At 38.9% G+C, this 15326-nt stretch overlaps 1 protein-coding gene and 1 pseudogene across 2 annotated transcripts in view; one reads left to right on the plus strand and one right to left on the minus strand.

The window, feature by feature from the left end:
* LOC308337314 (transmembrane protein 138-like) overlaps nt 1-4881 on the plus strand; it is a 32176-nt pseudogene extending 27295 nt beyond the window's left edge. Inside the window, exons 3-4 of the transcript in view lie at nt 4663-4715; nt 4876-4881. The product of the transcript in view is annotated as a transmembrane protein 138-like (transcript). The remainder of the gene's footprint in view (nt 1-4662; nt 4716-4875) is intronic.
* The window catches only part of TAB3 (TGF-beta activated kinase 1 (MAP3K7) binding protein 3), a 58042-nt gene continuing 43813 nt past the window's right edge, over nt 1098-15326 (minus strand). Inside the window, exons 9-10 of the mRNA XM_080831167.1 lie at nt 9695-9796; nt 1098-5280 (exon numbers count right to left, since the gene is read on the minus strand). Coding sequence (XP_080687293.1) covers nt 5132-5280; nt 9695-9796 — 251 coding nt within the window. The 3' untranslated portion in view covers nt 1098-5131. The remainder of the gene's footprint in view (nt 5281-9694; nt 9797-15326) is intronic.

The following is a 15326-nucleotide window of genomic DNA, read 5'->3' on the forward strand; positions in this document are numbered from 1 at the left end:
AATCAGGGGGAGGGAAGCCTGGGTGGCTCAGTCTTTAAGCACCCGCCTTTGGCTCAGATCATGATCCCAGGGTCCTGGGATTGAGCCCCACATCAAGTTCCCTGCTCGGCGGGAGGCCTGTTTCTCCCTCTCCTGCTCCCCTGCTTGTGTTCCCTCTCTCCCTGTGTCTCTCTGTCAAATAAATAAAAATAAATAAAATCCTTTAAAAAACAAAAATAATTGGGGGGGATCATAACATAGATGAAATGCAATTGCTTACATAGCGATAATTTTGGAAGCTGGATAATGAGCAAATGAAGGGTCATTCTACAATTCTTCTGTATTTGGGTGTGTCCATTAATTTTCATATATTAAAAAAAGTAGTAGAAATGGTTTTGACTCCAAATATGCTTACTCACTGAAAAGGCTACCTACTAGAATTCATCTGTGCTGATTGCTGTGCAAATGTTGGAAGGTGGACTACGACTCTAGCAAGAGGAGGGTCAAGGGCACTGGTGCCCTGCACAGGTGTAAATCCGCCACATGGAATTTCTGGGTCCCCAAAACATAATAGTCTAACGTGGACTGAAAACCTTACAGAGACAATAGTCATTCACCGCATATGTTGTATGCTGTATGTATCATAGACTATATTGCTATAATAAAGCATGCTAGAGAAAAGGAAGTATGGAGACAAGGATAAGATGAAACACGTTTGTAGTCCTGTACTGTTTTTAGCACAGTCCACACATAAGTGGACCTGTGCAGTTCAAACCCATATTGTTCAAGGGTCAACTGTAGCTACAAATGATGAAAAAACTGAGAAGAAAAGTACTCATTATTTAGGTTCCTAACCTAGTCCACCATTTTCATAAAATTTGCTTATCTATCCTTCTGCCCAGGCTTTAAAGTTAATGGACACTTAATACCCCAAATCTAAAATTACGACGTGATCTAACAGAAGAACAGAAATACGGAAGATTACGTTTTTGAGACAGCATATTTCAGTCTAGAAAACTAGGTGTTGGACTAGTTTGATACAATAAATCATTTCTAACTACACAGAAAAGATGCAGAATGTAGTGTTTGCTTTTAGTTTATTAATTTATTTTGCAGGAATCTTCGACTTTCCGAGTATGTACTGTTTGGAAGTACGATGCATGCATAGCCTTTTAAGATGCCTTTGTACAATTTCACCTCAAAATAATGATTCACAGCATACACAGAAATCTAGAAGAAACATGGTATTTACAAGATTTAATAAGGTCTTGCTGTTTTAATGAAGAAACTGATCAATTCTTTTACAGTAGGGAAACATGGACATCGGGTGTCATTATAAATAAGAATTCAGAATTGTTCAGTCTCAAAGCAACTTTTCATGGCTTTAGAAACTAATATTGGGTCACCATCCTATTAATCTCTGAGTGCCCAAGCCATGCAAAATCTACTTGTATTAAATATTTGGGGATGCAAATAATAAAGAAAAAAATGCAGGTCTAGTGAATGTGAAAACACCATCAGAATTAACTTTTACAGTAAGAAAATACTGTTCATTCTTTCGAAAAGATACAGTAGTGGTGCAACAGACAGTGCCCAATTTATTCTGATTTTTTATAGTAACATTTCAATGGTCATTTTTCTTGCTCGATCGATATACAGACACACACTCCAACATGGATTCATTCCAAGTCTGAACAGTGGTTACAATTGCAAAATAAATCAAATTTAACTATGAAGGGACATCTTCACATTCCAGGATACATCACTGATATTTTCAAAGGACAAATTTTCTATGCCTTATATCCTTGCTTTTTGTTTATACTGTCAAAGACATTACAGTTACCTTGTAAAATACTATAGAAAACGGAGTTGCCACAGAAAGTTGGATATGAACCCTTGGTAACCAGGACAAAACAATGACAAAATTTACGGAAACAATTTTTTTTAATAATTAAAAAGTACTAAAATCGAGACCAGCTCCTTAAAAATTAAACTGCTCATCACACTTCCCATTTCGTTCAGGGAAATAAACAAATTAGCAACACTTTCCCCACCATCCGTTATCTTCTCTAAAACTACCTTTTCTACAATGCAGTTCTTCAGTTTCTTTAAAGCCCCCTGCCTCTTTGCTCTCGCATACAAGGTCATTATATCCGACAACGCTGCGAAAGTTTCTGGCTCTTCCATTCCCACTTTAAACTCCTCAGACCTACTCCAAAAGTTAAGGGGCAATGTACTTTTAACAAAACACCAACTGTGCTTTCTAAAAACCCAGTTTACAAAACCATGAAATAGTGTAACGTGTATCATCAGGCCTATGTGTTACCAGGTACATCAAACTAGGCGTGTTATAAGAAACCATACTTTTCACTAGAAAAACGAGTGCACCAACAGAACCCGAGAGCCAACGTAGGGCAGCAGACAGGCACCTTCTCTCCTCCCACTCCAACACGACTGCAAGTGCACGTCCATCTGACCGGGAGATCCTTTTGAAAAGACACCTGGAAGTGGACTGAATTCTTGTTTAAAGCGGTCACGGGCAAGAAGTATATACAGGGACGTGGTTAAACTGACCACATTTGTCAGTGTAAGACAATTTTGCTTACTTGAAAAACTGAATATAGCCTATGTTGGCATATGAAACTGGTGCACAACCATAAATGAACACAGACGAAACGACTTTAAAACCCAGCTCTGATGTCTCCTACCCCACCCTCTACACCTGAGAGACTGGTTGTTTCTTTTTCCTGGCAGGTGAAAACAATGATTTACTAGATAGATCACCAAAGGACTGGAACCATGCATCTATTGCGTGAGAACAGCTTATTAACCGGGATGTGTGTTCATGCAATAGTTGTAAAGTCACCTACAGGGTTTTAATAAAGCATCCAACTGTTTGCATACATGCTACTTTCATTCTCAACGGACATGTCCCAAGTTAACTGCTGCCCCTTCAGCAGATCTAAGAATACTGGTAAACCTTTAGCTAGAACACCAAGCAGTATATATATTTTTCCCCGAAATTGTTATCTAATACCTTGGGGGGGGGGTTGATCGTCCCTAAAGAGATACGAAAACCACACAAAGGCAAAGGCATTGGCGTATTACAGAATAGCAGGACTGAGAGATGGCTACTGCAGACGGACAGATACCAGTGTCACAGAAACCTTTAAAGAATGCAGTTTTCAGGTCAATTCTTTTAAGCCCATCTGTTTTCTCACCATTATTTTCACAGTTTTGCCATAGTTTTATGAGAGATGTTTTATCAGTGTCATAACATAGCCATGCATATTTTTTGAGACAAGTGGATTGGGGGGGGATTTTCCACATAGGAAAAGAACATTTTCAAAGCTGTAGGTCAAGTGTGAAATTAGATGATTTTGATGGAAAATGATGATGGATTATTAAGCCTTTGGTTTCATTATACTATTAAGTGCAGCTTGTTTTTCCAGGTCTGCCAGATACCACTTCTGAAGTAGAATACAATGACAGCTTCAAGAGCCTCTGTGTGTGTGTGTGTGTGAGAGAGAGAGAGACGGAGAGAGTGTGAGAGTAGTGGGGCACACAGTATGGGAGAATGGATATTCCTCAAAAACTCTGGTAAAATCCTTTAGGATTATAAACGCTACTAGTTTTATTGCTGTATTTATTTTATATTCACCAAAATAACAAGAAGATTCCAAAATCCAATTCTGAGCTAGGAAGGAAATTCAACAGTGATAGAGACCTTAATTAAATGACCTATTAATAATTTTTCAGTGGTGCACCCTAGTGAGTCACATGATTTTATATCTCTTCAGTTATTCATACCTTAAAGCTGGGGTTTCATAAACAAGGAGTGCTTTAGTATCACTTGAACTACTTGAACAAACTCAGTATTATCTCGGAATACAATATGTTAAATTGAAACAGTTCTTAGATTTAAAGTCCTTTGTATTCACCCTTCTCTTAAAATCCTGTTTCTCGACTAGCCTTCTCTTCCTCCCAGGTAACGCAGTGTACAACTTTATGATCTTGGCCAACTGTAATTTCCCTCACACTGGCTTACTGACATGTGCAAATCAATCCGTATTGAACAGCTAATGTTGATTTTTTTTTTCAGCTAAGTAAGGATTCTGGCACAAAACACTGTGCTGTAAACATCGTGAATTCATCACAAAATTGGAAGGAGGATAAAAAAAGGTCCTATGGACTGCAAACATTTCTTACAGAACCACAGATGAGCTCAAGATTTCTGAGTGGATTTTGGAATGGATTTACATTTGGCATACATTCACTGTGCTATTGGCAAAGCGCAGTTTTCCAAGAAGGTCATTCATAAAATTCATAAAATCGTACTGGTAAGGACTTGTTATTTTTAAAGCCAATGGCCCAATAAAAGCATGCAGTAACTTAAAAATTATTATCTACTATGTGGGATAATTAGGTCTTAGTTACCAGTGTTGATTTAGCTTGATGAATTATTGTACAAGTAAAAGGGATCTTCTCATCTCTGATTGTACTTTTGAATGAAAGGCACGATATGCCTCATTCTTGACTGCTACAAATCACATTTTAAGCCACTTGTGTTTGTGTGTTTGAAATTACCTCTGAAAAAAGCAGCAATTACACATACCCTTATTATTTTGCCCCCCCCACCAAAGTCATATTCTGAGTGCTTTCTCCTGTCCTTCTCTTCAGTAGGAAACAACGGAAGAAGCATGGGGAACCTTGGTTTTCCGGAGAGCTGTGACCAGGTAAGTCTGCTCTGAGAATTCACAGTTTGTCTGCATAAACTGTAATATGTCACACCATGATTTCAAGTTCTAGTTTATAAAGTAAGGGCCACTCAGCAGTAACTTTAACAATTGGGATTCCACAGAAGAGCTCTTGACTTCTCTGTGTACATTCTTTCAGGAGTGAATCCTTTCCCAGTTTCAAGTATCCCTTTCTATCTCACTCTGCAATGAGTTAAGAAAGGAAAAAATGAAAACCCAAAACAGAGAGAACTCCCCATTTTTCTTGAATGAGCACGAGCCCTGCAGGGGCACTGCTCCTCCCCCGGTGGAATCGGAAATGAAAAGGCCAGCCAGATGCACACACTCCCAAGGCTCCTTTTCTTCTAGTGGGTGCTCCCAGCTTCTCTCTCAGGTCGATGCAGACTCTTGGGCGTTCAAGTGTACCGTGGCATCTCGCACTGCTCACAGCGGTTCAGTGCAGGGTGGTTTAGGAAGGTGCAGCTATCACAATTCCATGGGGCCCCCTCATAATCTTCATCACGGGGTTGTGTCCGGGGACTCTGTTTGGAGCCAGTCAGATGCTCTGAGGGAAGTTAGGATCAAGAGAAAAAAGAGATTGAATTCTTCCAAGTATAATCCAAACTGAAAAATTACCAAAAAAAAGAAAGAAAGAAAGAAAGAAAAAAAAAAGTTTCCTACTTGACCTAAGATAAAAGCCAATGAATGTCCATAGCTACTAGAACAGGAAGTTTATGATACAAATTGTACTTGGTTCAAGAAGATAAACTGAAGTCCAGGATCGACTACCATCCTCATTCGGTATCCACAGACAGTGGTTATGCTGTACTGCAGCCAAATGGACAGACAGAGAACTATCCCCCAGCATGTGAAATTTTGCCCCCTCCCTTTCCCCCTTCACTTCAGCGCCCCCACTTCACAGCCCCTTGTAGTAGTGGCCATACTGTATTCAACATGTTCTGGGATGTCTGCCTCCTTCTGGGAGACCTGCAGCTTTACAGTATGCATATGTTAGTTAATAATAAGGGTTCGCAACGACAGAGACGGTTCCTAACAAAGTTGCTCAGAATGGTTAAAAAAGAAAGACATTACAGTTTTTCGTAAAAGCCAAATTCATTCCATGTGACGCTTTTTTAAAATTTTATTTATGTATTTGACAGAGATCACAAGTAGGCAGAGAGGCAGGCAGAGAGAGAGGGGGGAAGCAGGCTCCCTGCTGAGCAGAGAGGCCGATGCGGGGCTCGATCCCAGGACTCTGGAATCATGACCTGAGCTGAAGGCCAAGGCTTAACCCACTGAGCCACCCAGGCGCCCCTGAAAGACTCTTTTTTATTCTCAATTTTTCTCCTATCTTTTTGGCATTACAAGGTTCTTCAGGTAGTTTTTTAAAAAGTCTATTATCTGGCAATATAAAATGCTCACAGGTGCTCACAGGTGGGTCCTCAGGATTTTTTTTAAAAGATTTTATTTACTAGAGAAAGAGCTCACGAGCTAGCGGGGGCAGAGGGAGAGGGAGAAGCAGGGTGCCTGAGCCCCGCAAGATCCCAGGACCCTGGGATCATGACCTGAGCCAAAGCAGGCACTTAACCATCTGAGCCTCCCGGTAACCCTGGTCCTCAGGAGGGAGGGAGGGAGGGAGGGAGGGAGTGATGTGTGTGTGTGTGTGTTACATTAGCCACCATACAGTTCATCATTAGTTTTTGATGTAGAGTTCCATGATTCATTGTTTGCATATAACACCCAGTGCTCCATGCAATCCGTGCCCTCCTTAATACCCATCACCAGGCTCATCCACTCCCCACCCTCTCCCTTCTAAAACCCTCCACTTGTTTTCCAGAGTCCACAGCCTCTCATGGTTGGTCTCCCACTACGATTTCTCTCCCTTCATTTTTCCCTTCTCCTAATGTCCTCAGGACTTTCTTTAAAAATACCTGAAATTTAGGGACCCTGGGTGGCTCAGTCGGTTAAGTGTCTGCCTTCGATTGGGTCATGATCCCAGGGTCCCGGGATCAAGCCCCGCATCAGGGTCCCTGCTCAGCAGGGGGTCTGCTTCTCCCTCTTCCTCTCCCTCTGCCCCTGCTCATGTACTCTCTTCATCAAATAAATAAATAAAATTCAAAAAAATACTTGAAACTTAGATTCCTCCTAGATCCTCTTCTCTCAGCCTTGAGCTCAAAAAAGGCTCTTTACTTCAGGAGTTAATCTATAAATGCTGCTTTTGTGGAATAGCCCCTACCGAAGGTGGCAGCAGTGACTATGAGGCAAAAGATATCTGGGTGGAATTCCCCCTGGAATCCGGATCATGGCCAGAGGCTGGGAAAATCTACCTGTTAAACCAGTGGAAATCATCACTGTGAACTGTAAATGAGATTAAGATCTAAGGTAGGCAACCTATCTAAGCGGGTCACAGAAGGAACTAAGATGGAAGGATTTAATCAGTTACCATTTGGGGTTAAGTCTATCTTCCACTGGAAATTAATGAGCTCACTTGTTGGTTAGCAATTTGTATTTCAGGACAAATGGCCAGTGTGAACGTTCTCCAAGAGGTAGAGAAAACTGAGCTTTAGACCTCGAACCTTACAACAGGCAATAAGACGACTCAGGCTGGGGGCGCCTGAGTGGCTCAGTGGGTTAAGCCTTGGCCTTCAGCTCAGGTCATGATCTCAGGGTCCTGGGATCAAGCCCCACATCGGGCTCTCTGCTCAGCAGGGCTCTCTCTCTGCCTGCTGTTCTGCCTACTTGTGATCTCTCTCTGTCAAATGAATAAATAAAATCTTTAAAAAAACAAAAAGACTCAGGCTGAAACAGGAAGGAGATGTTAGCTTTACAACAGAATAGAAAACCACTGGGTCCATCAACCTATTCCTAGAACTATAAAAAGGAGAATAGGTTTGTTTATATGGCCTCCACTGGCCATCTGAGCGGCCATTATCACCCACCTTGTATCTTTTGGCTCATGACTCCAAAACACAGAGACTTGATAGTTTTCTTTTTTGTACAATATGGAAGAATAAACAGCACATTTAATTGCTACAGCCTTCTGTTAGAGGAAAAATGTTCTGCACACCATTTCCAGAAAAGGTCCTCTCTTATACAGTACTCTCTGGTTTTCAGGGCTTTTTGTTCTCCGAAAAGGTAAACACTTAAACCATACTGCTGTTGGCTTTTAATAAACAGGCTCTGAAAACTCACTTTTATACTTTCCCAGAGCAGGCAACTTTTTATTTCATGAAGTGTAACTCCAAACCTAGCCTAAAATGTTATTTTCTAAACTCTATAAATAACTGCACAACCTCTTTTAGCATAACTAATACAGTATACTTGGGGCTCCTCTTCATAGTCTAATACTGTACACAAAGTAAAAATAATTTCCCTTCTATCCCTTGAGTTCTTGCCTGAGACCCTCCTGTAATAAAAGACAGACTAACAAGAAAAGAAACCAAGTTCATTAACATATGTACCTCACACAGACAGGGCAGAGACCTAGAAAACCTAACTTAAAATACCATCTACAGCTAAAGACAAAAGAAAGGTGTTGGGGGGAGAGCAGGGGAAGGCAATCAGGGAAGGTTACCTTCTCCACTGATCCAGTTCTCTTTTGATTTAGTCACTAGGCTCTCTGGTAGGGGCAGGGAGATATTTCTAGGTGGAGATTGCCTTTATCACTGTAGATGTTCCTTACAAAAGGGTAACTTCTACTCTGTTGTCACAGCTTCTCCTGCCTTTGCAGTTTCTCAGAGTAATCCTTTTGGAAAAGAAGCATGTTTGCCGGTGGCATATTTTTCCCTTCAGTACCGTAATGATTTAATTTGGAATCAAGTCACTCTGAAGAAACTTATCAAAAGAATTTTAAAGGCACCTAATTTAGAATTATTGTGGGTAAGACGCTGCTCATTTCATCACAGGAAATACTGTTTAAATAGAAGTATTTAAAACCCAAAAGACATTTTAGATGTCCATTTTCATTTGATTTACATTTGTAAAATCTTGTCTTTTTATGGACTGTTTCAAAAGAAAAATATTTCAGGTCTCATAGAAAAATTAATACGCATATGTATACACAAATGAAAAGTGAAATCAGTATGTTTTTCCTTTAAGACTAATTATTTTTAGGGGTGCTTGGCAGGCTTAGTCAGAAAAGCATACCACTCTTGATCTTGGGGTCATTAGTTAAAGCCCCACACTGGGTGTAGAGATTCCTAAAAAAATAATAATAAACAACTTAAAAAATACTATTTTTAAATGGGTTAATAGGCCAGATTTCCATAAAAATAACCATCCTCAAAAATATCACAAATCAACAGTTTCACCAATATTGTTTATATTACATAGCCATACTTGTATAAACCCAAATATAGACAGTATTTTTAGAATGCTTATTTCAACGGAATCCCAGGGTAAAATTCAAGAAGCATTAGAAAATTGTAGCGAGAAGTTGAAAAAGCCAGAACTTTCAAGTTATTTCCTTAATTACTTGGCCTTGCTTTCTAGACGCTTTTATTAGAGCAATCTGTCCAATATGGTTAACTGCCGGCCAACTGAAATGTGACCACTGTGAACTAAGATGTGCTCTAAGTGTAAAATGTACACCAGATTTCAAAGATATTGTATGAAATCAAGAATGCAAAATATCTCGCTAGTTTATATTGACTTCATATTGAAATAATACTTGGCATATACTAGGTTAAATTTTTTAAGTATTTGCCTTGTATTATATTTCTCTTGGGCAGCACAGCCTTAGAAACTCAGCAAAGAGAATAATTTTTTTAAAAGTAATCTCTACACCCAACGTGAGCCTTGAACTCAAAATCCCAAGGTGAAGAGTCGCAAGCTCTACCAACTGAGCCATCCAGGTGCTTGGAGAGAGTAATTTTTTTATAAAGGGGGAGGAAAGGTGGACTTTACTTGTGGTTAACTCTACATGGGCGAACACGTGTCTTTGGACTTTGCGCACAAAATCCGGACACACAAGTACAAACCCTCAGCAGCTGCTGCCTGGGTGTCATGGACGTCTGCCTGTACTTTGGAGGTCACGCTAATTCTTCGGGCTTTCCTCTCAATTGTGCAAGGGTCTGACGAATCTGCATGAAAAGAAGCAAAGCCAGGAGAAAAGGGATTAAAGCCATCCATGAGAAGAGTGGACAGGCTCCCAAGGCTCTCCCATGGCACGTGGATGATTGCGTGTTTGTCCTTTCTATTGCTTCATATTATCTTTAGTTCTCCTGTGAAGGTAAGTGCCATATTTAATATCACTTTTACAACCTAAACAGAACAGTGCTCTTAAAACTTCTTCCATCCTCTACAATTACTTGGACACAATGCCTAATTTCACCAGTTTCCCCCCTTCCTAGTGCAAACTCGGTGACGGTAATTAAATGTCAATGTAAGGGCAAAATGTGGAAGATGATACTTCAGCAACTGCCTTAGTAAGCAACAGTTATGAGAAAACCATGGGTTGAAAGTACATGATGTATAAGGCTAGCCAAAGAATCCATTAAATAATATAAAACTATAGTACATCATAATTAAAGAGTAGGATTAGCAGTAACTGAAAAAAATCAGAACTCAAAATAATGAATTTATTTCTATTAATTTATACATGATTAGTAAGAAGTCCTTTCTTTGTATTAAGACTTGGTATCATTTGCCCTTCAGAACCAAAGAAAGAGCTTCTATTTTCTGATTAGTTCTGAGCCCATATAAGCAATCCTCTAGTACAATCAGCCTTTGGAAATCACTGCTCCAGAATTCTAAGCTTGGTACCTAGGTACGTAAACACACCATTATCAGAGTAAACAAAAGCAGAGTAAATGGTCTCCTTAGGCTCCAAAGAATAGTGTCAAGTTCTATTTCTTAAATTTGTAAAGCACTTTCATAGTGTCACGTACTTACTCTCACAGACTCTTATAACAGCCCTGTAAAATACACCAACTACTGGACTGATCACCTTTCTGGTGCACAGACTAGATCTGAACAAGGTCAGGAGGCCAAAACAACCCAGACACCAAGTTGTTGGACACCAAGGTCAATGCTCTCACCATTGTGTTACCAATGACAGCTTGGGGAGGCCTTGCTGCGTCAGCTGAGGAACTAACATGCACACTGCATTGCTTCAATACAAAGTTCAGTCCAAAAAGGTTTATGGGTCTCCCTCTTTTTCCTTCTGTTTCTTTTTCTTACTCTCCCCTTTTCATTACCATACTTCAGACAAACATCCACATTCCACTTGGATTTGCAGTATACGTCTGTAATAACTCCAAGACATTTATTCTAACCAATAAATCAATCCTGTTATTTATACTTTATCTTATGTGATACTGCAAGAAAATCTACATTAAACTACATTAACTTTTTTTTAAGAAGAGGCCAATTTAGTTTAAAAATCTGCAAATGCTTAGAAGAAAACAAATTTGACTTCATAGAGAAAATCAAATAGCTTTTAGAAATGTAATGAAAAGCCTTCTTAAGGAATTGTAGCATTAAGTTCTATTCATAAATAATACTATTTTATACTCTCACCAACAGTATATATAATGAAGGCTCAATTACATTGCTATGGTAGAGATTCATTTATACTTAAGATGTTAGTTCTCTACTCAAAACTGTTTATGTAGAAGATAAGCTGCTTGGGGCAGGAGTCATGTCTCAACTTTGTAGCATCAAGCGTCTATGTACATAATCCATCTACACACTGAGCATTTGCTCCATAATTTAAAAGTTGATTGCAGCTGGAATTTAATTATAGCTAACTCTGAAGGACTAACCAATTATCAGCTTTAGCAAAATTTGTTTGAATCCAAAGTGCTTTTTTTTTTTGTATAAAACTATTTGTAGAGGGCCCGATGAAGCTTGATATTACAGCATCCTGATGATGCAAACCCTGTACCATTCCTAGCTGAGCTGAACACCAGCTCTCCACCTCAAACATGTGGTGCTGGTCTCAAATACAGCAGGCAGAGTGACCGTCTGCCACACTGCTCTCACCACTGCTAGAACACAGAGTATATGGGCTCCTGGCAGCTGATCTATTCCATTACCTAAAAAAATTTTCCTTTTACTACTTTGTGAGTTTTCAAGGTAAAACTTATACAATGAAATACACAAACCATGTGTTGCCATATGGAGTTCTGACAAATGCATATATACCTGAATAATCCAAATCCTGATCCAGACATTATCATTAGCCTATAAAATCCTCCCATGCCCTTTCCCAGTTAATCCCCAACCTCTACTCCCAGAGATAACAGCTGTCCTGTTTTTTTGACAGAAATACAGCTTATGAAATGCATGTAAACAATCATAGAGAACACGTTCTTTGGTGTTTTTCTTTCAGCATTATGTCCTTGAGGTTGGCCCATGTTGAGTTTAAAATGCTGATTTGCACCGCTCAGTGTATCAGTTTGCTTATCCATTCATCTGTTGATGGCTCCTTGGTATGTTCCCAAATTTTTGGTTATTTTGAATAAAAATGCTATGAATCTTCTAATACAAGTCATTTTGTGGACATAGGCTTTAAATTCTTTTGGATAAATTTTTAGAAGGAGAACTGATGAGCTACAGGGCAAGTGAATGAATGTTTGGTTTTGTAAGAAATGGTCACACCATCTTAAACTTTTACCAGAAATGTGTAAGAATTCCACTGTTCTATGTCCTCATTAATGTTTCAAGCCATTGCTATTCAGGAATCTCAGGATTTTAATTTGCATTTTCTTAATGTCTATTCAAGTTGAGTGTTTTCATATGCTTATTGGCCATTTACATATATATTTCTTTGTCAAGTGTCAACTCAAATGTTTCGACCTTTTAAAAACTGGATTGTCCTTTTATTAGATTGTCCTTTTGTTACTGTGTTACAGAAGTTCTTTACACATTCTAGAGACCAGTTTTTGTTTTGTTTTGTTTTGACCATGTTTTCAAATATTTTTCCCCAGCCCCTGGCTTTCCTTTACACTTTCTTAATAGTGCCTCTTGATGAGCAGAAGAGTTAAATTTTAATGAAGGCTAAGGTACCAACTGTTCTGGGTCCCAAAAACTCTAAGCTAAACCCAAGTTGCAAGGATATTTTATATTTTGCTCTGGAAGTTCTGTAATTTAGCTTCACACTTCAGTATGACCTACCTCAGATTTCTGTGTATAGTAGGAAGTAAGAATCAAAACTGGTAATTTTTCCATATGGTTATCTAGTTCTTCCAGCGCTGATTGCTACAATGGCTTTCTCCATTGATTACTTTAGTGGTTTTGTCAAGAATTTGGCAGTGTAAGTGAGGGTCTATATCTGGGCTATTTATAAAGCTACAGTTGTTTCTCTATCTACTTTTTATCCACATGCCAATAACACACTGTGATGGCTATAGCTTTATAGTAAGTCCTAAGGTTAGTTAGGGTTAATAAGACTTGCAACTTCATTCTTTTTACAGATGATTCTGGATATCCTATGTACAAATCAGGGGAAAAGTAAGTTTCCCAATTTTGATTTAACTGCAAACATGGTGTATTACTCTAATTTATTTTGGCAACATTTTATAATTTTCAGCATATACAGCTGGTCAGATTTATTCGTAAGTGGAACATGTTTTTTTGATAGTTTTGTAATTCTCTTTTTAATTTCGTTCTTCAATTGTTTGCTAGTATATAAAAATATAGTTCTTGTATACCGACCTTCCATCCCAAGACCTTGTTAAGTTCTTGTTTAGTATCCTTGGGTTATCTTTGCAAATAACCATGTTAGTTGGAGTGGCTGCTGACTTTAGTCTGATGCTTTCCCTGCATCTAGTAAAATGATCATGAGCTTTTTCTCCTTGACTGATAGTACATTCCTGAGCTAAAACAAATGTGGTCATGATATATTATCCTTTCTATTTACCATGAATATTAAGGATTTTTTTTGCTTTAAGTGCAGGATTATTGATCTGCAATTCTATTTTCTTTTGGGGGACAGGGTGAGTAGGTAATCCTTATCAGGTTTTGAAATCAGGACTCTTGGGGTGCCTGGGTGGCTCAGTGGGTTAAAGTCTCTGCCTTTGGCTCAAGTCATGATCTCAGGGTCCTGGGATGGAGCCCCACATCGGGCTCTCTGCTCAGCAGGGAGCATGCTTCCCTTCCTCTCTCTCTGCCTGTCTCTCTGCCTACTTGTGATTTCTGTCTGTCAAATAAATAAATAAAACCTTAAAAAAAAAAAAGAAATCAGGGCTCTGCTGATTCCATAAGACCAAAAAAAGGGGGGGGTTTGTTCCTCCCCTATTTTCTCAAAGACTTTGTGTAAGATTTGTAGGATCTCTTCCTTAAATGTGTTATAGTATACACCCACCAGTGCAATCATCTGGGTTTGGAGTTTCCTTTGTGGGACAATTTTTGAGATAATGGATTCAATTTCTTAAACAGATATATGACTATCATTAGGTCCTATATCATCTCATTTTCAGTTTTGAGTAGATGCGTCCATTTCACATAAAGTGCTGAGTTTACTGGCATAAAGATGTTCACCACATTTTCTTATTATTTTAACAGGTAACCCATCTTTTGGTTCTGATTTTGATAATTTGTGAATTTGTGTTCTTTCTAGATAGACACAATCAATAAACTCTTAGGTTTTACTTATCCTTACATCTCTTTGACTTTGTTGTTCTTTCCTAGCTTAAGGTAGAATTTTAGGTCACTGATTATATTAATCTTCAGGTCTTGTGTATTTACAAATTTCTTTGTACCCACTGCATAAACTCTGTGTAAGTAAAGAATCTGACCTTGCCTAAAGCAGGTCTAGTTTTAATCCCTAGTTCCTAGGAGATAACCACTAAAATCTTGAAAATTTCCCAAGTGATTGGAGTTGTCTCTGTTATTTACAGTGGGCCCTTTGGACCATACCTGAGAGTTTATGCTAATGAGATGGCTCATGGTGGACACACTGTCTGCTCATCAACTGGGTTGTCTATGTCCAAATTAACAACTTTTCAACATACTCCCCTAAACAAGGTGATTCTTTTATAACAGCCCTTGAATCAATTATCTGTTGGGTTAGTAATAGGAAATACTTCTTTAGTAGACACTCGGGCAACATCAAGTTTAAAACCCCATGTATTTTTTTTTATTTGACAGAGAGAGATCACAAGCAGGCACAGAGGCAGGCAGAGAGAGAGGGGGAAGCAGGCTCTCTGCTGAGCAGAGAGCCCGATGCGGGGCTCGAGCCCAAGACCCTGAAATCATGACCTGAGCAGAAGGCAGAGACTTAACCCACTGAGCCACCCAGGTGCCCCAAGCCCCATGTATTATTAATCCAAATGGTTAAAGTGGTCAGTGATACATAACTCTGTGACTTTCAGCTTGAAACAGCATATAATGTTGCCATAGTGCCAAATCTAATACTTGGAAGTCATCCACTAAGATTCTTATTTGTATTTTTAGGAATCATACTATTCTAAATGCAGATCTGATTAAACATCTATGGTGGTAGTATTACTGCACTGCAACCTATAAATTAAATACTTAAAATACGCAGAAAACTGTTCAACTAAAATTTAGGTGACAAAATTTATATCTTACCTAAGAAGTAGTAACTCTGACAAGATTTTAACTTGTTTCACCCTTAAATTGCTTAAAGCAAAATGGACTAAGATA

This window comes from Martes martes (genome assembly GCF_963455335.1).
Source record: "Martes martes genome assembly, chromosome: X".
In the NCBI taxonomy this organism is placed as follows: domain Eukaryota; kingdom Metazoa; phylum Chordata; class Mammalia; order Carnivora; family Mustelidae; genus Martes; species Martes martes.